We start from the raw sequence: 19,975 nt of genomic DNA on the forward strand, positions 1-19,975 counted from the left end.
TATGACAGGACTCAAGCGGACTGCTGTAGACGTGTGAACGAACATCTCTGACAATCATCTGCGCATCTTCCAAGCAATTCCTTTTCGTTACTCCCTCCGTCCAAGTGCTGGTTTGCCAAATTTCTATGATTAACAACTCCCAGTATGTATGGGTACAGGCCGGGCATGTGTAAAAATACATGTAGTTTGTCTACTAATAGCCCCGGCTGGTGTGGCAGACTAGCAAAAAGTAAGTACGATAATGAAAGAGAACTAGAGGTGCAGCGGAGTGAGACTAAAAAACTCATGCATATGCCTGGGTAACACCTCCCGGGGCCCGGCTGGCAAATGAATGTGGTGTGATGAGTATTGCGGAGACGAGAGAGAGCAGAGTGCGGTAGAGTGATAGACGATGCAGCAGATGAGAGGGACCAAAAGAGATAAACGCAGAGGGAGATCAAAAATAGGATAACGAAAACGGAAGAAAATAGATAACCAAACGAATGTGGACCGCCAACGGGCGGTGTTATGGGGGTCAACCTCCATCTTCTGAAGGCGTCGTGAAAGACATCGGAGAAAGTGGTGGATAATCGTATCCTGCTCCAGCAACTGCATCGAGCTCGGAAAAGGGTGGGAGGGAAGTGGGGGAGGAGGAAGATAATCGATCGTCCATTGAGCCATCAAGAGGTGGAGGGTGAGGAGGCGGGAGTATCGGGGGCTGAGTGAAGTCACCAGAAACAATATCATCAGGCTCTAGTCCTCCCTCATCCCATTTGTAACTCACCACTTGGAATATCGGGTTGATTTCGGACTTGTTTAAATGCCCGGGACTCGGCGTGTGCCCGTGCAGCTGGCCCGAATATTCGTAAGGGTTGTAAGGCTTATTTTGTATGGGATGAGTAGGCCGGGGCATACTGATGAAAGGAGGGGCTTGTCCTCGCCGTGATGACAAGTTCTCACTGTGCGGAGGAACTTGCATCCAAGCGGGGGATGGGGGTAATGACGGGGATAGTGATGGTGACAATGATATTTGCATCGGCGGCGGCGTATCAGTATTGACTGTCGCGCGCGCCCGGAAATCGTTGGCTAGCTGCCCATCCAAGGAGAACGAGTTCGACGACCGCGCCGAGGATGCAAAGTCGTCGAACGATGTTCGCAATGAAGACGTAGATGATATCCGGTTTATTCCAAATATACTGGGCCGATTTCTCATTCTTGATGACGGTCCGGGATCACTATCCACCGTAGTATATGAAATCGAGGAATTCCGGCCACTGTGAACGTCCGATGAGGATATCGAATGGTCGTCATCCAAGTCTCGTCTCCGAATCTTAGTCAAACGCTCGTTTTCCAATCTACGCCAATCGCCTGAACCACTCGCTACAGGCTGCTCGACGGCCTGAGTCACAAACCTGCCTGATGCAGCGTTCACCGTGATTGAGGGCGTCGTACCGCTCGTACCGTTACCGTGGATAGTAGCTTGCCTTATCGGGCCCGTTGCAGCCTGCTTCCCCTTCTCTTCAAAGTCGAGGCGCTGCTGAGAACCCGCCAGCCATTCGATATCATCCTTACCCGTGGTCTTCTGCACAATCTGGTTACGTTTCTGCATGACAGCTCTCGCCTGGTCACGGTGCATCTTCTCCGCAAGCGCGCGACGCTGTTTCTCGGCTTCTCGTTGTAACCGCTCTGCCTCCTTTTTGTTCATCTTCTTCACATCCGCGATGCGAGCGTTGTCACGCGTTGGTGATGATTCTCGCAATGACCTGCCATCCGAACTAGAAGATTGTTGCCGCTTGAGCGAAGGTGTCGAGGTGGATGCGCCGAGCTGCGCTGGTGGGTTTTCGTGAAGCGGAGGTAAGGCATGATGCTTATCACCACCGAAAAGACTCCACTTGGTGTGCTTTCTTCCAAAGCCAAGGCCGAAAGGCTTGGGTAACTTATGACCCGGTTGTGAAGCGCCGTTTGCGGGGAACTCTGGTGCAACAGGAGAAGAGCCGCTGACATCCATCGGTTGACCGTTGCTCATGGGATCATCTGTAATCTCTGCACTGGGAGTGATATCCATCGGGTAGTCCTTGTCAGCAGAAGACGAAGGAGCCCAACTTCGAGTTTCTTCCTGAATGAGACCCGAAGAGTGCGGGGAAGGAGTATGGTGCATATGAACATCGGTGTTTGAGGAGCTGTGAGAGAGGGGGGCAGGAGCGTACAGAGGGAGGCGATGCGAAGTGGATGCAGAAGGTATTGACGGGGCAGGCTGAAGATGGGGAGTCGAGTAAGGATGTGAATTAGGAGCAGATCGTGACGGTGACGGCGAAACTCCATTTCGTTGAGGAATGGGGTCGCTTGGTATTGAAGTACATACAGAAATGCCTGGAGGAAGGGGAATATTATTACGAGGAGTCGTCTCCTGGAGGTAACGGTGGTTAAGGCATTGCCGACTAGTTAGTCGGGCTTCAGGGTCGTAGCGGAGAAGGTCGCGAATACAGTGGATTAATGACAAGGGTACTGTACGCTCGAAAAGAGTGTGAATGTCTTTGGGTACAGTCTGGGGTAATACTATCAGCGACGCGGCCAATCGAAGAATGATAGACATACCTTGGGAAACTTGAACCCTACGTCTTTCGCCATTTTAATCCCTTTGGGCCATGCACCTCCGCCCATCGGACTGTGAGAGGAATCGAGTCCATATTCATCGCTGGGATCGCCGAGGATTTCACATATCCGAGCCACCTGGTCTACCTGATCCTGTCCAGGAAACAAGGGTCGTAGATTAACGAGTTCGGCCATGATAGTCCCAAGCGCCCACATGTCAACGGGATTTGAATAGTCTCGGCTAAGCAGGAGAACTTCGGGTGCGCGATACCATCGCGTGGAGACATATTCGGTATACGGAGGCTTAGACTTTGTTTCCCTGGCAAGTCCAAAATCGGCAAGTTTGATGATAGCCACAACGTCCTTTTCGGGAGGAGCGTTTGGGGGAGCAACCGGCGACAGAGAGGTATAATCGAAGAGACCAGTAGTGGTGACGAGGACATTCTCTGGCTTCATGTCTCTGTGAAAATAGCCAGAAGCATGTATGTGGTCCAAACCAGAGACGATCTGGCGGAAAATGGAGGAGACGAGGCCGCCAGCTAGAGCCCTGCCTTTGCGGGCCTTGATGAGATGATAGAGATTGCCTTCCATGGACTCGAATATGAAATAGAGCTCCTTGGTAGCAGGGAGAAGGAAGAAATCGTACAAGGGAATGATGTTGGGGTGGAACGGTATTGCTCGGAGCGACTAGCGGAGGCTTAGCTGGAAACAAGAAACCGATAGCAGGGACAACGCACCTCAAGTTCCTTGAGTTTCCGACACTCGTCCCAACCGCCCTCCCATCTTCGTTTCATTCGCTTTACTGCTACCAGACGCTTACCAGCCCATTCTGCGCGCGCGCCAGCCCCACATTGCATAGGCGAAAGCGGGGTATTGGGTGGGAGAGTGCCATGCCAATCGCAGAGCCATACGGTGCCGAAGGAGCCATCACCAAGGACCTTGAGGGGCGTATACGAGCGTGTCGAGCCTATTACGCCATTTAGAGCTGAAAAGAAGAGAAAAAGATGTGGAAACTGACTACTCTGGGAGGAGCCGACGACAAGCTTGTTGTTTTGGATATGGACTGAGGGTATGCCAACGACGTTGATAGGACTCTTGGGAGCCTGCTGCTGCTGCTGAGCGCGCTGGTGGTTGGTTGGCAAAGAGACATAATGGGTAGCGACAGCGTTCTGGGTACTGGGGGAAGGAGCAAACATGTCAAGGGGAGCATTGCCAGGGAAAAAGCAGGCAGTGCGAGCTAGTGGACGAAGGACATGGGAGTTGGAGGGAGAGACGGAAGGGAGCCTCACAGAAGGCAAAGAAGCGCAGAAGCAACAGTGAATCGAAACTGAACCCGAATCTGCTCGGCCCAATCTGGAAATCTGGCGAATCTGTCTAACGGACTTCAAACGGTCACCGGTCACCAACCGTCAATTCGGCCCCAAATCGGCCGTACCGCCGCAATTGCAAATTTATTCTATTTCATAAAACAAATTGCCGAAAAAAAATTAACATAAAATAACATAGCATGTTCTAGATTGCTGCTAGTACGGAACTTCGTGAAATAGCTTCGACACGCTCTCTCCGTAGTGGCTCCGTCGGATGACCTCTCCTAATACCACTCCAATGTCAATGACCTCGATTTTAGGGCACTTGCGCTGGTTCTCCTCCTGAGGCAGAGTATTCGTCACAATCAGTTTCTCCAGCGTGCTTTCTTCGATGGATTTTAGCGCGTTCCCGCTTAGAATGCCGTGTGTTACAAATGCATATGCCTTCTCCACGCCTGCTTCTGCAAGGTGTTGGGCTGCGAGACACAGCGTACCACAGGTGTCAGCCATATCATCGACGAGAATTCCGACCTTGCCTTTCACATGGCCGACGAGAACCATCCGAGACACTTCGTTGGCTTTCTTGCGCTCCTTGTGAAACAATGCAAAATCAACTCCCAGCCGATCAGCTATCGACGTAGCCCTGGATCACTTGGGTCAATCTCATCTATCCATCCAACGAACGGAACGACTCACCTCTTGGCACCGCCCGCATCGGGTGAGACGATAACGACATTCTTCAGATCGAAGTGCGTCCGGATATACAGAATTGCAGAAGGTTCCGCGTACAGCTTTCAATTTTGCGTAAACGTCTGCTCGCTTGAGTTCAAGTAAGCTATGCAAACTCACGCTGACAACGGTGATAATCATCGTCAGCTGGTCACTTCGTTGCAGCAACGATTGACTTACTTGTCAACTGGCACATCGAAGAATCCTTGGATCTGGGAGGCATGCAAATCCATGGTCTGGACTCATGTATCAGGATCGCAAACTAGCGCTTCCACAGAATTCCTTACAATAACGTGGTCGCAGCCTGCACGCTGTATCATATTCGCCACCAGCTTGGCTGTTATAGGCGCCCGACTTTTATCCTTTTTGTCCTGTCGTGCATAGGGAAACAGGGGGAGTACGGCCGTAATCCTCTTTGCGCTCGCAATCTTGCAGGCATGGATCATTATGCACAACTCCATCAGTGCCGTATTGACTGCGCCACATCCGGTATTGATAATGTAGACGTCGTTTTCCCGCACAGATTCAGCAATGCGAACATTGGTTTCTCCAATTCCACTGCGTGTGACTTCAGCTTTTGATAGTGGGAGGCCTATTCTAAGTGGACCATTAATTCTTTTCACAACAAACACCGTATATTGGCCACGAACCGACGAGCGATAATCTCTGCTAGTTCCGGATGGCTAGTCCCTGCAGAAGAGCTCGGTTAAACACCAGCCACTTCTGACCCTTTGGAGATGCACATACCAGAGAAAATTTTTATTCCACTCCCGTTCAGCATCTTGACCGTCTAAATGAGCAAAAGGAGAGACGAAAGAAGTAGCCAGTGAGAGAATGAGAGGTGTTTAGAGGTTAAATGACATTAGACAAGAGAAAAACGGACTCGGAGCAGAGGACCGGTAGCCACATGGGACTTAGTCAGCGGTCGTAATAGGCATGAATACATTCAATGGATACCTCTCCATGTTCACAATTCTTTTGCTAGAGCCATTCCTGGCCTCCTAGCCTCATGTTACGTGTGCAAAGAATTTAAGAATGAAGAATACTAGCAATGGTAGGAAAGGACCCTGTTTCCTTAGGAGCGATATGTGCGGGGCTGACCATCGCTTACTTACGGTGTGGCGGAATAAGGATCCGACATGTACCCGGGTGACAGGATCTGATTGATATGAGATTTTTCGACATCATTCCTTCTGTCTCGTACTACACCTCTCTCTTTCCCTCTGACCCTACTGACTGAGTGGAGTATTCAGGTTTCATGTAATTACGTCTGTCATTGAAAGCGATCACCAACTCAATTCTGGGGTCAGCAGCGGTATCCTGTGGTATCTCCTGTTGTCAGGGTAGACTAGAAGCGCTCTATTGACCCGGCCGCGGGCCATGAGGATGAACGTAAAGACGACACGCAAAACTAGAAGGCAATGCGGGTAATGGCTTATAGTTTACCACGGAAGCGGTTAGACTTACCGTTATCTCTGATCGCAAGGGTCAATGTTAAGCAAGGAATACGTTTGAATTACCCTACTCCATTTTCCCGAATCCGAAGACTGTCTGAGATGTTACAATTGCACCAAGGAACCTAACTAGTGGGAGCCTAAACCCGAGCAAAACACAGTAGATGACACAACGTAAACTAACGCCCAGGGAAGGGCGATCGATAAAAAGACAGAATACTGTAGGAATGCGATGGATATAAAGAGACGGATACAATGACAAGACACGCTGCACGAAAACATGAAGAAGAGTGAGAGACCGGAGGGGAATCGTTAACAGTAACACAGGATATGATATATAGCACGCTGGTAGTATGGATCATCACTGAGGATATATGTATAACTGGGAGGAAGGACAGGGTTATGATGTACAAGAGAAAATTAGAATAACCAAGAGAATGTGTAGTATGACTAGAGTGTCATCTATAATGCATTGCTTGAATTAGACACGCAGCCTTTGTTGAGTATTGTTAATAGAGTTGTGGCGGAGGCGTTGCGTAGTTGTGTGGGTTGCAACGCGTAGGGTGTTTGCGTTACCGGGGACCTAGGAGAAAGCGCAGGAGCAGGTGCTGAATGAGAGTTCGGCACTGGACTAGGGCCATACATGGGTGGGTAGCCAAGAGACGCGCCGCCATATGAAAAGGTAGGCTGTGGTCCAAGAGGTGATGCAAGTGACGAATATGGAGTTGCATGGGGTGGGATAATGGAGGGGTGCGTTTGCCCGTTCATCATAGTCATCATCTGACCGTGATTCAAACTTCCAGACTGCAAAGGCATCATCGGGCGGTGAGCTGCTAGGCTTGTCCTGGGCCGCACTTTAAACGGATCATCATAAACCGTGCTGGATGCGGATTGTATGAACGCCGGTGGTCGTAGCACTCCTGCGACCGACTGTCGACCTTCGGATCCAGAAGAGTAAATGACATCGGTGCGGTCAGAGACAGGAGGAAACGTGAAACCCAGGGCAAGGGGGTGAGGATGGTGAGAACGCTGAGAAGACTGAAGAAGACTCTGCTCGGCCTGGTCTAGACGGCGTGACATAGTAGTCGTTTCACCAACAACACTTTCCAACAACGCCAACTGCTTCAAGTGACTAGCAGATGTTGGTGGTGGTTCATGTTTTTTGAGGTAAGGGGAGATATCTGCAATGCTCGAAGACCTTCTCGAAACACGAACAGAGGGCGCAGGCGACGGCTCCACGGGTGAAACAGAGGTGTTCGCTGGAATTGCTCTGTTCTCGCCAGAAGATGGTCTCGGACTAACGACGTGCGTAGATGACTGGGGTAGGTCGTCCCGAAGTTTGTGTATGTAGCAACGGCACGTTAGAAGCAGGTGAATGGGATGGAACTGAAGGCTGTGAATTGAGCGCTTCACGGCCGGTTGGCCGGGGCTCCATAGACGGAAACGTTTCTGGCGTAGGAGTATCTGACTCCTTAGAACCAACTGTCAGCTGAACTTCTTTGGCCTCAGCCTTGGCCATTCCGGACATTGTTAATGAGGACAATAATCGTGCAAAATGGGGATCCATAATTGAGGTGTCTGGAGTCTGCGATAGATCATCATGTACCACGGGGTGGACTGAGGATTGCGTGTATTGAGGTGAAGGCGTTTGGGGATCACCGTTGTCGGCAGACGACGATTGAGAACTCGATTCTTGATTCGCATCATGTTCTTCAGGAATGGGTGAACTTGGACAAAACGGTGCTGCCTTCGTTCTTGTTTTCTTGGACAAGCCCTGGGGTTTATGTGAAGCAATCCAGGATCTCAAGGGCCTGAAGAATTTCATTAGATCAAGCTAGCAAGAGAAAGGACAGCGAGGCATACCCAATGAATGGTGAAATAAGATAGAATTTCCCCGGAGATGCATTATTTCGCCTCCATGTTGGTAGGTCCGAAAGTTTGAACCAATCGATCCTCTACATAAAAAATTATAATTGAGAGGGACTAAAAGGGGTCAAATGCGTACACTGATCTCCTTCCGTGTTTTCGTCTTGAAGGGATAGTCTTCTGGAACGCCCGAGGACAATGTACATCGCAATCTTTTGCTCCTTGATTGTCATTTCTACCACGTCGTCGGGATTTACTTGACCGGCCAAGTTATAGCCAGTCTCCTCTAACACCTGTGAAGTCGGAGCATTTAGGACCAAACACAACACACACATCAACTTTCGCACCTCTCGAATCGCACATGTTGTCTGGGGTTCAGATTCATTGATTTTTCCCTTAGGAAAACCCCATCCCGATGAGGCCTTCCAGCCTTTCACCAATACACACTGCACAGGGTTATTTCAGGATCACACAACAGAAATACACCATCCGACCTTCTCCCAAGTTTCATTTAGCATGATGGCCCCACATACGGGCACCCGCGTCTTGTATTGCATGAATGTGTTGAAGGCTTGTTCATGGTCGTGACTCCACTGGTGAAGGAGGGGGCATGCTTTGAAGAGCATGGCGGAAAACTTCTTGAGCGTCAGAGAAGGTAGCTTCGAGTTCTGCTCTCGTATGAAATCTTCATAGAACCAGTGACTGGAAGGATGTCAGAGGAAACATGCCAAGTTGAACAGGGTCACTGACGCTTGTTCCACCTGGAAAGATATCCGTTCTAGTGACGCAAGCTCCTCGTCCGGAAGATTGAGAATGAAGCGGCTAGCTTGAAAATGAGCGAAAAATCTTCAGGCAGAGTCCAGACATGCCTTGAAAGGTCCTCTAGGACCTCGTCGTGTGTCGAGTTCTTGTACGAGAAATCGGGACGAATGTCTGGTCCCATTGCGGGCGTTATTTCGGGAGATGAGAATGATGAGGATGACATTGAAGAAAAAAGTAAAGATATAAAGGATGAGGGATGCCACTGGGTGGCTTGGTTCGTTGAAGTTGTACAGTGCAGTTGTAGTTGTGGGAGTCGGTCAAAGCAGGGTCAAACAAGCAGCAACGGACCAAGTCACGGTTGTGACATCGTGACAAAACACCGATCCGCCGGCAGGCGGGCAACCGAGGTTGCTGCCGTAATGCATCGCCTCATCCTTGATTGACGAATTGGGGCCCATCGTTGATAGACTATACAAATGCTGGAGATAGAATACTACATGAACGAAGATCTCGAAAAAAATGCTATGGCGTAACTGACATAAAATAAAATAATAGAAAAAGTCCACTACGACTTGTATCCCATTCTCCTCACATAGTCCGTTTGCTCCTCCTGGGTCAGACGATCAGCACCCACCCAATTCGCTGAGCTAGTCCTAGCCCTAAAACGACTTGCTCTGGTCCGGAAGACTTCCTCCATTCGTAGAACTGGTACAGGGCCGAAGATATCATCAGGATTGATGGTCGCTTGGTTCTCTAGGGCTTGCCGCAGTTCAGGCGACTGCGCCCAATGAGGAAGTTCGCGCGCCTTCTTTAACTTTCTATCTTCGTCATCCGAATCAGAGTACTCGCTAGGAACATCGGGCAACTCAATGCTCTCGCTGGGGACAGTGGCCGCCTCGATCTGTGCCTTTGCCCGAGCAGCCATTTGTGAATGCAATATCTGAGAAGGTTGTGACACGTCATCCATCATTGTTTTCGACGGAGTCGGTGCGTTGAACTTGGACACTAGTTTACCTTTCCCTTCAGTAGCTGGGACGGGTTTGGGTGTCGGTTTGAAAGTCGATTTCGAATTTCCGGAGTTGACTTTCAGCATTGGTTTCTTGATCTCCAATTTCTTCTCACTTTCCGTGGCTAACTTCCGTTTCTTGGTCGTGTCCTCCTCCTGTCATACTCATAAGCCACAAAGCTCCGTCTGCGTAGAACACTACTCACCTTTTTGACAGTTGGTTTAAGGGGCCGTTTCTCCGTATGTTCTTCCCGCTCTCGTTTCCTACGTTCCGCTTCTTCCTTGAGCCTTTTCTCTTGTTCAATAGTCCTGGCTTTCTCTTCTTCTGCCTTCTTCTGCAATACAAGTTGCCGTCGGTTCTCCATATTTTTCAGCACAGCAGCTTTCTTGTCTTTCTCTTCCTGCTCCTGTTGGTCACCCAAGTCAGTCGTGTGATTACGACTAAGAAGGTTTTTTTACCTTCTTGGCGGCCGCAGCTGCGCGCTGCAGACTCTTCACTTCCGGTTTGGTTTTTTTGCCTGTGCCCAGAACGCTGCTCATCAGCTTCGACGCTTGTCCTAAAAAGCCAACATGTGATTGCGATGAAACGGACGAGGCCAGAGATAACTGGCTCTGATTCTTCTCAGACTAAAAGAAAGAGTTAGAACTTATACAGGTATACTTCTATACACTTACGCCGACCAATGTTACAGTCATCTTGCCATGATCTATGTCAGGTTCTTCTTCGACGGGGACTTCGTCACGTTCGCCGTAGTTCTCAAGTTTCCATGTGGAAGGATCCAGACGCCTCACGCTCGCCCGCGGGTCGGTCGTATGTATCGTTTGACACTGCGGATGAAGGAACATCCTCAGAGGCATGCTCCAGCTGTTCGAGCTTCTGACTCTGTGTGGGGGCACTACTCCAAGTCATACTGTCTTCACGATCAAACGGAACAGCCGAATGTCCATTCCACACCCTCAGCAAGTTTTTCATCCATAGGCCAACTGTCGTCTTCGTCCAGCACCTCGGTGTGTTTCTGAAACGGAGACTCGAAATCATTGTCGTATTCGGTATCTTGGGTCGAAGGCTGCCATATAGAATGGTCATTCTGACTATCGAAAACAGCATCGGATGCTAAGCTCTCCAGAGTCGACTGTGCCGATAACGGATTGACCTTATGAGTGGAAGGCGGTGACGGTAGACGAGGAGCCAAACCCAACGACATTGAAACCGGCGTCGAGAACGCTGTGGATTTAACACTGGATGGTCCAGCCTTGAAAACGGGCTTGGGAGATGGAGGCCTGAACACAGGCTGAGCGTTATTGAACACAGGAAGAATATGGTTCGTTGCGGAGACCGACGAAGAAGGTGCGTCACTGGAGTTATGGATGGCATGAGCGGATAGGACTGTGGCTGATGGCGGCTGAAATACACTAGCGTGTATCTGTTCTTTGAAAACAGGAGTCTTTTCAGATGTAGTAACCAACTCGGAAATGCTGAGACGCTCTTTGGTTGAAGGTATGTGCTCAATTACTGCAGGGCGAGCCTCCACGGGAGTCGATGTCGAAGAACTTTGCACGCATAGAGGGGAGGGATTTTTCATCACTGTTTCTGATCCAAGAGCTTGGGTATCGTCTTCTTGCTGGGAGTTCTTTTCGACAACGCGTGCTTCAGCCGCAGCCCTGGCCTCTGCTAGAGTGGCAGCGGCAGCACCTCCTAGAGATTTCCCAGTACTTTGCCCAACTCTTGTCTGAAACCTTCCACCGTCTTCTTGAATTGGCCTAGCATATCCTCTGGTTTGCCCGTTGTGCCCAAAGAAAGGTCCTCGGGACTCTGCATCACCGCGATATGCTCTGAGAGGTCATGGTCCAAGAAATCCTTTCTGAGTTGTAAAGGAGCGGTATCTGTTTCGGTGCTTTTGGCAATCTTATGCTTGTCGTCGCTGGGCCCAACCGTGAGGCCCCCCGAAAAGAAATCGCTACTTTTCCTTTTGAGGGTATTATGAATCCCAGTACTAGCGAGCGCAACGATGCTTGTCTTTCTTCCTCCAACGTCCAATGCTTTGGCCTCTCGCACTTTCTTCAGCCAAGACGTGCGTTTGCCACCAAGCGCGGCTGCAGGAGTGATGGGATTCATGGCAGGTAGCTGTTCCGCGCCGCGTACAGACTTGTGAAGGGGTATAGGCGCAGGCAAAGATGGGAATCGTGGTACTGTCAACGGTTGTTGCGCGTCCTGATCAGTGCCACCCTGGCCGAACTCATATTGTTCAGCTGGTTCCACATAAGGTTCATCGGTGGTATCTGCAGCAAGGGTGTTGGTCTGGGTATTTGCTGATTCAACCACCGACGGATCTGGAAGGTCCACGACCTGGCGGTGGGGGCGGTGGAGAGAGACGGGACAAGGAAGGAACCTCAGTCCATAGGACAGGAATGGGGAGCGAGAGAAGGGGAATCAAGGATGATGGAATGAAAGGTGTCGGCTGATGCTGACGTCGAGCCAGTTCGAGACGTATTATGAGACGCATTGGATAAGTATGCATTAATGTCAGCGTCTGCTGGCTCTGGCTCGGTGACGGTGGCAGAAGCTTCAGTAATGCGTACTGAGGAACGAGATCTCTCTGCGGGTTCTTCATCCTCTGCGATAACAGATAATTCATTATGGTCTGACGCAGACGGAACGGGCAGGACAGTTTCTGCCTGATAGCTTTGGAAAGCTTTCGTCTGGGAAAATTCCGGAGCTGCCACACTAGGTGGAGTTGTGACTTCCGCTAAGGAGAAGATATCGGTTTCGGGGCGTATCGAGCGAGATCCCAAAGGAGGGCGCGGAGGAATGTTCTCTTCGACAAAGAGTTCGGGACTTTTGGACTTTGTCTGTAAAAGTGTCTGGTGGAATGCATTTACAGGCGACGTATTTTCCTTATCACCATCATCCTACAGAGATAGTAAGTCCCTCATGAGTCCATATTAGGCGATAGCACACACGTTGAATAATACCGCCACGACATTCTTCAGTTTCGAGGCGGTCCTGGGCTGCTTGGATATCGCCTTTTTCCGACTTGGAGTCTTCACAAGGTCGATGAGGGCACTGAAATTTAAGGATGAGAATGCATGGCTAGAGGACATCTGGATGGTACGTACTCCTGTCGAGCGCCGGCCAAGATATTGTCAAGGTAGTCGTCGAGGAAGAGAAAGCCATGCATTTGTATCTGGTCACGAAAGAACTGCCTCCCTGGGTCGTTTGCCATCGAGTGCCGAACATCGTTTCCCCATTTCAAGAGTCCTGCTTGTGGCATGGCAGATTCGCTAGCGGGAGGAAGCTTGTAAGTTGTTTTTGTTTGTCCAACCGTTACCTTCGTGATGTCGCGTTCATCACGTGATCGGAGCGCGTTGTCATTGTCCCGGTCCGGATTCCGGATTCGGTACTCCAGCAGCTGCCGCGCTGCACTCAGCCTTACTCCCGACCATGTCGTCCTTGTCTACCACAAGCTTACCTCTTGGTGCCGAAAAAGATATCGATGATTTATCCGACCAACAGCTACGAGAATTATATGAAAATGAGGAAATGGACCGGTTTCTGACCATCTTTTCTACGGTATGTCGAAGCCTTGAATCAAGATGAGGGCTTTGTCCATCCTGACTTGCGTTCCAGTATGTAACAGAAGTCCGGGTTTCCGACACATCTTCTGGCACTTCTCTTGAAAATACCTCAGTGGCTGCCGAAGACTCTGTATGGGCCATCGGACAAACTCAAGATGACAACCTGCCTGAAAAGCATTCTGCCCGGTCTATCTCAGAACAAGTAGCTGATGTACGGCATTACATTGTGGTACTTTGATATCTGTTCTCATTCTGAGTAGCAATGGATACGCCCGCATTTACCTCCCGCAGCTCCTCCCGCACCACCGTTTACTCTAGGGCGTTTGAAACTGGCAGTCCAGCGCCTTTACTTGGCGACTATTCCCATTTACGTACCATTCCTCGTAAGGATGTATCAACTATCGTCATGGCGTGATACGGGTCGTAGTTCCATGTATTGCATCGTGCGTTCATCATATACCACCTTTTACACTCCCTAATTTATCTTGAAGATATTTTGGATGCTGTGGTATCACGATCTCTTGTGTCCTGCATTTTTTCTACGCGTATTCTATGCTTTAATCCGCCGAAGAATTATGCCCTACCCAACTGTAGATGAGCTCCGGCAACGCCTTCGTGAGGTTGATAGGGCAAACAAGCTTGGCGATGCAGTATCATCCCGATTATCTGCTTCCTCATCCTTTGGGGTCAAAGATATGTGGAGGTTATACAGAATAGTCAACAAGCCGTGGAAACCAAAGGCCAAGAAGGCCTCCGCTGAGCAACCTGGATGTCAAATCCTTCCGGAGTCTATAGATTACGGCGCAACAATAAATACCATTAATGATGAACCCACAATACTCGGCGATGAAACGGAGAGTGAGGAGGAGAGAGATATCAAGCGTCTGGGCCTTCACATTCTCAATGCGGTTGCTGATTTCCATGAAAGGATGAAGAAGTGATTTTCCCCCTCTCATCTCTTTCATGCCTGACATTCATTCGATGTGTCTAGCCTTTTCATCTGGCGCCGACACTATTCCTCTCGAATCTATGGTGCTGTTGGTTCACCTTTACCTTCTTGTCTACAGACCAGCTAGACTGAAACACTCATACAGTTTATATTTTGTGCATTCTTGGCAACGCTCCTTCTTCCTGCAAGGATTATTGCCAAGTGCGTGTATTTTGTGGCAGGTTTCCTGTTTTGGCACGTGGTGCCCATTGTGATGGCATTATCTCCGCAAGAAAGAGCTCGGTATGTCTAATTGCAGTTTCTCAACACAATTCTCACAAATTAGTATAGTTTACCTCCGCCACTCGCTGATATTCCTACAGATGCAGATTACGCCATGGAACTCATATCTTCTCGTGTAGCATCGGGACAATATATTAAACCGAGCAAAAAAACAGCTGCCAGACATTCTGATGCGACGGGCAACTCTGGTCATAATGAAGTAGATTCCAATCAGTCATCTGCATCACACGGCAAAGAAACCGGTCCAGACTGGAAGAAGTGGAGTGAACGGGCAGCAATTGGTAAAGCGTGGGCAGGTGAAGGCAAGCGCCTGATAAAAGGACAGGTGAGACTCTGGAATCTAATCGAAATAAACACTTCTTCATGTTGTTCTTACCCCGTCGATGTGAAGTGGATGCCAGATCATTCCTCGCCTATCATCCCTTCTTCTGCGATGGCGATAGCTCAGCCTACGCTGCCACAGGATACTCACAGTACTGTTCTTATTTTGCTGGTCTCTTGCTTCCTAAAATACACTTTTAGCGTTCGTTTCTCAGCATTCTACGACTTCCCGGACTCATCACTCTGACTTCGACAATGTTCCTTTTCACCCCCCTGACAACAACAAAGCCTAAAATCACCCTCCCTCTATCTCGTCTGTGTGGAGTCAGGAAGATAGGACTGATCAAAGGTTTGTCTTTAAAATGGTCACCAGAGGACGATGAGCATGAGGTGGAAGAAATATTCCGATGGGTAGGGGGCCGTGACGAGCTATTCACTCGACTCGTTGGATTAGGAGGAAAGCGCTGGAAGACGTCATAAACTACTCAGCATGTACTTACCATCCACGCTTGGGAAGTGTGGCGCAAGGATCTGCAGATCGAGGAATCGAAACTCCGACGTGGTTCTTGCATATGCCAAATCCCAGCCTCGCTTGCCTCCATCTTCTCTACTCTCATGCTTTCCTGTCTCCTGCTCTGAACAATACGTCCACTATATATTCGCTATTGTAATTTTTCTGTTCTGTAGCCTCTGTAACTGTTGTATCCTGGTAAGGATCATGTTTTGTCTATTCAACGTCGCCGTGACGCTTACACGTCGCAGTATTACGCACCCCTGTTGCTTTGTTAAATATGTTTTTCTCTCCGGAACTACTCGCAAGACGAGACAGTGGATTTGGGCTCCTCTGGTATGTCTTGTGCTACCTTCATTTATGGAATGGCGTGGCGATCTTGACATAGGCTTGCCGCAACTTTGGGATCCAAATCAACTTTCAAGAAACTTCCGAAAAGATCTGTGATGACCGCGGATATCGGTCAATTGTGCGATCTCATAGCAGAACCGTCTGAACCCCTCGCTCTGCGACTCTCGAGTAATTTGATGGTCGGTGTTGCACGGTAAGCTTACATCAATTGCACCGCGTGAAACCCACTCAAGCGTGTTGCTACCTATCCAAGCGTATACAAGGGTGGGTGAATAGCTGTTCCACCCTGTTTACTTCAACCTAAAAGAAATGCACAGTCAAGCAGGACATCTTCTTCACTGACGTGTCACATTGTGTCGCCTCCTTGAAGAAGGTCATTCAAGAATATCAAGCTACTCCTGGAGATGGACAGTTGCAGATGGCTCAGCCTAACACTCGGTATGCCACGACCACGGCTCCTCTCGCATGGGAATTGACGCCATCTATCAAAGGGCATCGGCTTTAACATTGGTCATAGATACCAATCCCAATTATGAATTAGATGCATTTGTTGCAGTGAGTACTGATCTTCAGATCTTTGATTCCATCTGACTCCTCTGAACAGGACTGGGATGCATTTCTCAATGCCAGGGGTACGTAGCACTCAGCTCTGGCCGTCTTCAATATCTCAGGGAAAAATCTAGAGGACGAATTGGAGGAGGATATGCCCGATGCTGAATATAATCCGAAGGGCAAACAATCTAAGTCGAAGTCGAAGCTATCGAAGCCTCAGGCTAGCCCACCTGCTGTCGCGGAAGATGTGCGTGCGGAACTCTGCACCTTGAAAGAGAACTATGATCACCTTTTGTCTGCCTCCTTTGACCTTTCCTTCAGCGGCAACGCTCCAGGATTTTCTCAGGACCCTTCCTCATCTCAAGTTGATGGTGGATTTATGAACGATCCATTCTTCTCTGATGGTGCGGATCTAGGTGGATTGCTGGGCGACGAACTCGCTAGAGAACTAGGCGAGGGCTGGGGTGGTACTCCAACGAAGGCCATAGATACTGGCAGAAGGTATTATTTCACAAATATCGTAACTCCAAAGGGCTCACCAACCATCTTAGGAATATCCTCGAAAGTGACGATTTCGCTTTTCCCGCCGATATGCCCATGCATCTAGACTTCAACTTCGAAGATAATCAAGGTCTGATACAGCCTCCGGTAAGCAATGCCGCGACTCCCACTATTGACAAGGGGAAGCGTAAGAGAAAGGTTCGCATCATCTGGTTGGTCTGGATAGGCACTAGATCTAATTATTCCCGACTCCCCAAGGCGAACGACTTCCAGAAAGAGAACAAGACTCCCCTTTCACTGCCAAATACCCCACGTGCTATCACACCTGTTCTGACATTTTCTCAACAACTTCTGTCTCAGGACGCAGAACCTGTACAACCTCTGCAAGATATCACACAACAATTCCAGAATGCATCTGCTCCAGCTCAGAAAAAGATCAAAAAGACACGATTGCTTTTGGATGCTAGGACTGAACTTACTGATGAAGAACTAAAGGTTGTCATGGCTACGTCGGGCGTCCGTCATCTAATCATATGATACTTTAGACCGCCCGGGCGCAATATCTGCGAGGGCAGAAGCTTTTGAGACACGAAAATGAATACAAGCGATCGGAGAAAGGGAACGGGCGATTACTTGAAGACATTATCTGGGGGGTTCCGGACTACAGTATGAGCTTATTCCTGCCCTTCTGTGAATATTGTACTGATGATACCCGCCCCAAGTCGAAGCCCCCGTCCTCGTTGACTTTTGGCAAGAGAATTTCAAAGTCCAAGTCGAAGCAAGGACAGGAATTCTTCTCATCCATCCTACAGGTACTCTATGTCATTCTCTTGTCATCCGATCTAAATATCTTCCTGGCTTCAGATGAGCCTCCGTCTAAACGGCGCAAGATTAGAGATCCAAACACTCTAAAAGAAGCACTTACAGGTCCTGCTGAACATGATTATGCTATGGACGTAGACATGGTGGACTTTGGAAGGGATGGTATGTTGTTCCTTACGGATCAGAACTTCGGTGTATCTGCTGTAGCGGATCCATTCCAAGATGTCCCGATAGATTTTGATTTTGGACAGCAGATCCGGTCATCAGAGGTGCGTTCTCTACGCGTCGATCAGCAGAATAGCGTGCTGAATGATGAGCTCAAGGAGCCCGGACAAGGACGTCAAGTCTCCAGACCACCATCTCTTGGCGGCGGACAGTTTGATATTGATCCATCGCCCGAGGAACCTCTGACTCAGTCTCAGCGCAGCTCCCTGTTTCCTTGGGACAATGCTGGTGTCTTCAGCTCCTCGAGTGGGGCCGGGGGATTTGCAGGTGGAAGCGATAGGATCAGCGTTGACCGCGCTGATATAAGGATGAGGGGAAGTTCTGTCAGTCGACGGGAGAGTTCTCTCGTTCCCAGTGCAAGTGCAACCGGTCTTGGGCTGTCCCCAGGTGTCACCGATCGGGGGTCACAGGTGGGGGAGGACTACCAGTTCGAAGGTATTTTATGGCGTTGTTTCATTGTTTCGTCGGCGATGTAATGATGAATTTTCAGTGGATCCGGAGGAAGGAGCCAATAACTTGAACTCGCAAATGGAATCACAAAAATCAGACCTGAATCTTGTTACACTTGAACGCAACTCTTTCAATTTTCTCGAGTAAGTTTGATAGCAGGTTCGCAGATAATATTCTGATCCGACGATATCCAATCAGATATACAAAGATGCAGTTCCAAACTCTCCCGGACTTTTCGAACGACCTATCATTCGATGCGATAGCTCCTCCCGCTACAAGTACTCGACATGTTGCTGCTGCTGCTTTCTATCATTGCTTGGGTATGGCTCGACGAAGCTTACGGTGATGATGTCATTAACAGACTTCACAGTTTTGGCAACCAAGGACTTGCTTCATCTCCGACAGCCACAGCCTTACGGACCTATTTCTTTGCTCTTGGTACCTAATTAATATTTCTGATCAGACCCAGGTTCCGGTTCCCCATGTTAATGACCGATTCGTCACTTCCTCTCAACCATATGTCCAGGACCGGAGTGTCCATTCGATGATCCCGGAATTGTAGCTACTTAGATAACTGTACTGAATTGATAGCACCATTAGTATACATGTAACATATAGGTTAGACAAACAATACTTTCAGACCGATCGAAAAGGATCGGACCACTCTTATATTCTGACACGCTGCATTCACTATTGATATCAGGATTTAAACGGACCACTCAATCGGCTCGTACCTTTCTCCCTTATCGTCCTGGATCGCGACAGGTATCGGAAAATGAGCTCCCCTGCTGTCCTCGCCGCTCGCGCTGCTCTTGCCAGCATCGACCTGACCAACTATGATCCCGAACAGTCGAAGCTCATGGATGAGAGATGTATTCTTGTAGATGAAGAAGACAACGCCATCGGTGCTATGGACAAAAAGACGTGTGAGTAGCAAAGGCTACTGTGGCCGTCGACGCTAAAGAGGGTATCCAGGTCATCTAATGGATAATATCAACAAGGGTCTGCTTCACAGAGCCTTCTCTGCATTCGTCTTCCGTCCTTCAGATGGAAAGCTGCTGCTTCAACAACGGGCGACCGAGAAGATCACATTCCCGGACATGTGGACTAACACCTGCTGCTCGCATCCCTTGGACGACTTTGAAGCCGAAAAGGTGGAGAAAGACCAGTTAGGCGTCCGAGTGGCGGCATCCAGGAAGCTGTACCACGAGTTGGGCATCCCCCAGAGCCAGACTCCCATCGACGAATTCCAATATCTTACTCGTATTCATTACCTTGCCCCGTCGGACGGCATCTGGGGCGAACATGAAGGTGAGTTGCCCATTGCAGACTCGTGATCATCTCATGGCTCATGATACGCAGTGGACTACATTCTGTTCCTTACTGCCGATGTGGATGTTACACCCAACTTGAACGAGATCCGGGATCACAAGTACGTCGACAAGGCAGAACTGCAAGCCATGTTTGATGACTCGGGTGAGTTAAACCTCTATCTCTGAATAGAGCACATTCATATGCTGGATACAGGAAATTCGTTTACTCCTTGGTTCAAACTTATTGCTCGAGATTTCTTGTTCGGCTGGTGGGACGAGCTCCATGCACGGAAAGGCCCCGATGGCAGGGTCGTTGCAAAAAGTCTAGTAGGTTTGGTCGATGGTAGCAAAGTCGTTAAGATGGTATAGGCATATAATGAAGCTCGTAGATAATACACTGTTCATCAAAATAGAATACTTTTCGATA

The 19,975-nt window shown here is 49.2% G+C and overlaps 8 protein-coding genes across 8 annotated transcripts; 4 read left to right on the top strand and 4 right to left on the bottom strand.

Moving 5' to 3' along the window:
- Positions 1–104: 104 nt before the first annotated feature.
- On the bottom strand, positions 105–3,967 carry EV420DRAFT_1512518 (kinase-like domain-containing protein). The gene is made up of 4 exons (XM_060471655.1): positions 3,590–3,967; positions 3,309–3,538; positions 2,575–3,258; positions 105–2,524 (listed from the first exon to the last, which is right to left on the bottom strand). Exons 1-4 carry the CDS (start codon positions 3,765–3,767, stop codon positions 515–517), a joined length of 3,102 nt encoding a protein of 1,033 aa, XP_060336082.1. The 5' UTR covers positions 3,768–3,967; the 3' UTR covers positions 105–514.
- A 2-nt stretch (positions 3,968–3,969) lies between these two features.
- On the bottom strand, positions 3,970–5,736 carry EV420DRAFT_1512521 (phosphoribosyltransferase-like protein). Its single transcript, XM_060471656.1, has 6 exons — positions 5,355–5,736; positions 5,258–5,297; positions 4,895–5,204; positions 4,796–4,843; positions 4,575–4,669; positions 3,970–4,521 (listed from the first exon to the last, which is right to left on the bottom strand). The coding sequence occupies exons 1-6, from the start codon at positions 5,386–5,388 to the stop codon at positions 4,095–4,097; spliced, it is 954 nt and encodes a 317-aa protein (XP_060336083.1). The 5' UTR covers positions 5,389–5,736; the 3' UTR covers positions 3,970–4,094.
- A 2,154-nt stretch (positions 5,737–7,890) lies between these two features.
- EV420DRAFT_1617817 (Dcp2, box A domain-containing protein) lies at positions 7,891–8,912 on the bottom strand (the record flags this gene model as incomplete). Its single annotated transcript, XM_060475284.1, has 7 exons — positions 7,891–8,016; positions 8,067–8,090; positions 8,125–8,220; positions 8,275–8,373; positions 8,422–8,629; positions 8,678–8,749; positions 8,797–8,912. 7 exons carry the CDS (start codon positions 8,910–8,912, stop codon positions 7,891–7,893), a joined length of 741 nt encoding a protein of 246 aa, XP_060336084.1.
- A 154-nt stretch (positions 8,913–9,066) lies between these two features.
- EV420DRAFT_1512526 (uncharacterized protein) lies at positions 9,067–12,979 on the bottom strand. The gene is given in 10 exon segments (XM_060471657.1): positions 9,067–9,851; positions 9,902–10,102; positions 10,155–10,322; positions 10,371–10,429; positions 10,488–10,610; positions 10,630–11,362; positions 11,410–12,026; positions 12,101–12,605; positions 12,657–12,759; positions 12,813–12,979. The coding sequence occupies 10 exon segments, from the start codon at positions 12,965–12,967 to the stop codon at positions 9,255–9,257; spliced, it is 3,261 nt and encodes a 1,086-aa protein (XP_060336085.1). The 5' UTR covers positions 12,968–12,979; the 3' UTR covers positions 9,067–9,254.
- Positions 12,980–13,111: 132 nt separating this feature from the next.
- On the top strand, positions 13,112–14,371 carry EV420DRAFT_935547 (uncharacterized protein). The gene is made up of 5 exons (XM_060484055.1): positions 13,112–13,266; positions 13,324–13,482; positions 13,532–13,714; positions 13,763–14,308; positions 14,366–14,371. Exons 1-4 carry the CDS (start codon positions 13,138–13,140, stop codon positions 14,210–14,212), a joined length of 921 nt encoding a protein of 306 aa, XP_060336086.1. The 5' UTR covers positions 13,112–13,137; the 3' UTR covers positions 14,213–14,308; positions 14,366–14,371.
- On the top strand, positions 14,109–15,594 carry EV420DRAFT_1512544 (uncharacterized protein). Its single transcript, XM_060471658.1, has 5 exons — positions 14,109–14,308; positions 14,366–14,502; positions 14,551–14,827; positions 14,894–14,980; positions 15,025–15,594. Exons 2-5 carry the CDS (start codon positions 14,474–14,476, stop codon positions 15,301–15,303), a joined length of 672 nt encoding a protein of 223 aa, XP_060336087.1. The 5' UTR covers positions 14,109–14,308; positions 14,366–14,473; the 3' UTR covers positions 15,304–15,594.
- Positions 15,583–18,848, top strand: EV420DRAFT_935292 (Rec8 like protein-domain-containing protein). Its single transcript, XM_060484054.1, has 17 exons — positions 15,583–15,670; positions 15,723–15,878; positions 15,939–15,949; positions 16,003–16,123; positions 16,177–16,240; positions 16,290–16,317; positions 16,369–16,738; positions 16,789–16,936; positions 16,997–17,233; positions 17,284–17,404; positions 17,461–17,550; positions 17,603–17,722; positions 17,783–17,829; positions 17,884–18,220; positions 18,276–18,378; positions 18,434–18,555; positions 18,606–18,848. Exons 1-17 carry the CDS (start codon positions 15,615–15,617, stop codon positions 18,683–18,685), a joined length of 2,211 nt encoding a protein of 736 aa, XP_060336088.1. The 5' UTR covers positions 15,583–15,614; the 3' UTR covers positions 18,686–18,848.
- Positions 18,849–18,881: 33 nt separating this feature from the next.
- EV420DRAFT_1512547 (Isopentenyldiphosphate isomerase) lies at positions 18,882–19,975 on the top strand. The gene is made up of 4 exons (XM_060471659.1): positions 18,882–19,161; positions 19,211–19,546; positions 19,598–19,711; positions 19,763–19,975. Exons 1-4 carry the CDS (start codon positions 19,011–19,013, stop codon positions 19,915–19,917), a joined length of 756 nt encoding a protein of 251 aa, XP_060336089.1. The 5' UTR covers positions 18,882–19,010; the 3' UTR covers positions 19,918–19,975.

This window comes from Desarmillaria tabescens (genome assembly GCF_030435595.1).
Source record: "Desarmillaria tabescens strain CCBAS 213 chromosome Unknown EV420scaffold_5, whole genome shotgun sequence".
Taxonomy (NCBI): Eukaryota; Fungi; Basidiomycota; class Agaricomycetes; order Agaricales; family Physalacriaceae; genus Desarmillaria; species Desarmillaria tabescens.

Excerpts from the sequence above, each read along its gene's own strand:
- EV420DRAFT_1512518 (XM_060471655.1), bottom strand. The coding sequence starts at position 3,767 with ATGTTTGCTCCTTCCCCCAGTACCCAGAACGCTGTCGCTACCCATTAT. Across the intron at positions 3,259-3,308 it reads GGAAACTCAAGGAACTTGAG|TCGCTCCGAGCAATACCGTT; the intron begins GTGCGTTGTCCC and ends AGCCTCCGCTAG. Across the intron at positions 2,525-2,574 it reads TAGGGTTCAAGTTTCCCAAG|ACTGTACCCAAAGACATTCA; the intron begins GTATGTCTATCA and ends GTATTACCCCAG.
- EV420DRAFT_1512521 (XM_060471656.1), bottom strand. The coding sequence starts at position 5,388 with ATGCTGAACGGGAGTGGAATAAAAATTTTCTCTG. Across the intron at positions 5,298-5,354 it reads TGGAATAAAAATTTTCTCTG|GGACTAGCCATCCGGAACTA; the intron begins GTATGTGCATCT and ends GCTCTTCTGCAG. Across the intron at positions 4,670-4,795 it reads AAGGATTCTTCGATGTGCCA|CTGTACGCGGAACCTTCTGC; the intron begins GTTGACAAGTAA and ends CAAAATTGAAAG.
- EV420DRAFT_1512526 (XM_060471657.1), bottom strand. The coding sequence starts at position 12,967 with ATGCCACAAGCAGGACTCTTGAAATGGGGAAACGATGTTCGGCACTCG. Across the intron at positions 10,103-10,154 it reads CAGCTGCGGCCGCCAAGAAG|GAGCAGGAAGAGAAAGACAA; the intron begins GTAAAAAAACCT and ends GGTGACCAACAG. Across the intron at positions 9,852-9,901 it reads TTAAACCAACTGTCAAAAAG|GAGGAGGACACGACCAAGAA; the intron begins GTGAGTAGTGTT and ends TGAGTATGACAG.
- EV420DRAFT_935547 (XM_060484055.1), top strand. The coding sequence starts at position 13,138 with ATGTCGTCCTTGTCTACCACAAGCTTACCTCTTGGTGCCGAAAAAGAT. Across the intron at positions 13,267-13,323 it reads TTCTGACCATCTTTTCTACG|TATGTAACAGAAGTCCGGGT; the intron begins GTATGTCGAAGC and ends CTTGCGTTCCAG. Across the intron at positions 13,715-13,762 it reads GTAGTTCCATGTATTGCATC|ATATTTTGGATGCTGTGGTA; the intron begins GTGCGTTCATCA and ends TTTATCTTGAAG.
- EV420DRAFT_1512544 (XM_060471658.1), top strand. The coding sequence starts at position 14,474 with ATGGCATTATCTCCGCAAGAAAGAGCTCG. Across the intron at positions 14,503-14,550 it reads TCTCCGCAAGAAAGAGCTCG|TTTACCTCCGCCACTCGCTG; the intron begins GTATGTCTAATT and ends AAATTAGTATAG. Across the intron at positions 14,981-15,024 it reads CACAGGATACTCACAGTACT|CGTTCGTTTCTCAGCATTCT; the intron begins GTTCTTATTTTG and ends ATACACTTTTAG.
- EV420DRAFT_935292 (XM_060484054.1), top strand. The coding sequence starts at position 15,615 with ATGTTTTTCTCTCCGGAACTACTCGCAAGACGAGACAGTGGATTTGGG. Across the intron at positions 15,671-15,722 it reads AGTGGATTTGGGCTCCTCTG|GCTTGCCGCAACTTTGGGAT; the intron begins GTATGTCTTGTG and ends ATCTTGACATAG. Across the intron at positions 17,234-17,283 it reads TTACTGATGAAGAACTAAAG|ACCGCCCGGGCGCAATATCT; the intron begins GTTGTCATGGCT and ends ATGATACTTTAG.
- EV420DRAFT_1512547 (XM_060471659.1), top strand. The coding sequence starts at position 19,011 with ATGAGCTCCCCTGCTGTCCTCGCCGCTCGCGCTGCTCTTGCCAGCATC. Across the intron at positions 19,162-19,210 it reads TGCTATGGACAAAAAGACGT|GTCATCTAATGGATAATATC; the intron begins GTGAGTAGCAAA and ends GAGGGTATCCAG. Across the intron at positions 19,547-19,597 it reads CATCTGGGGCGAACATGAAG|TGGACTACATTCTGTTCCTT; the intron begins GTGAGTTGCCCA and ends CATGATACGCAG.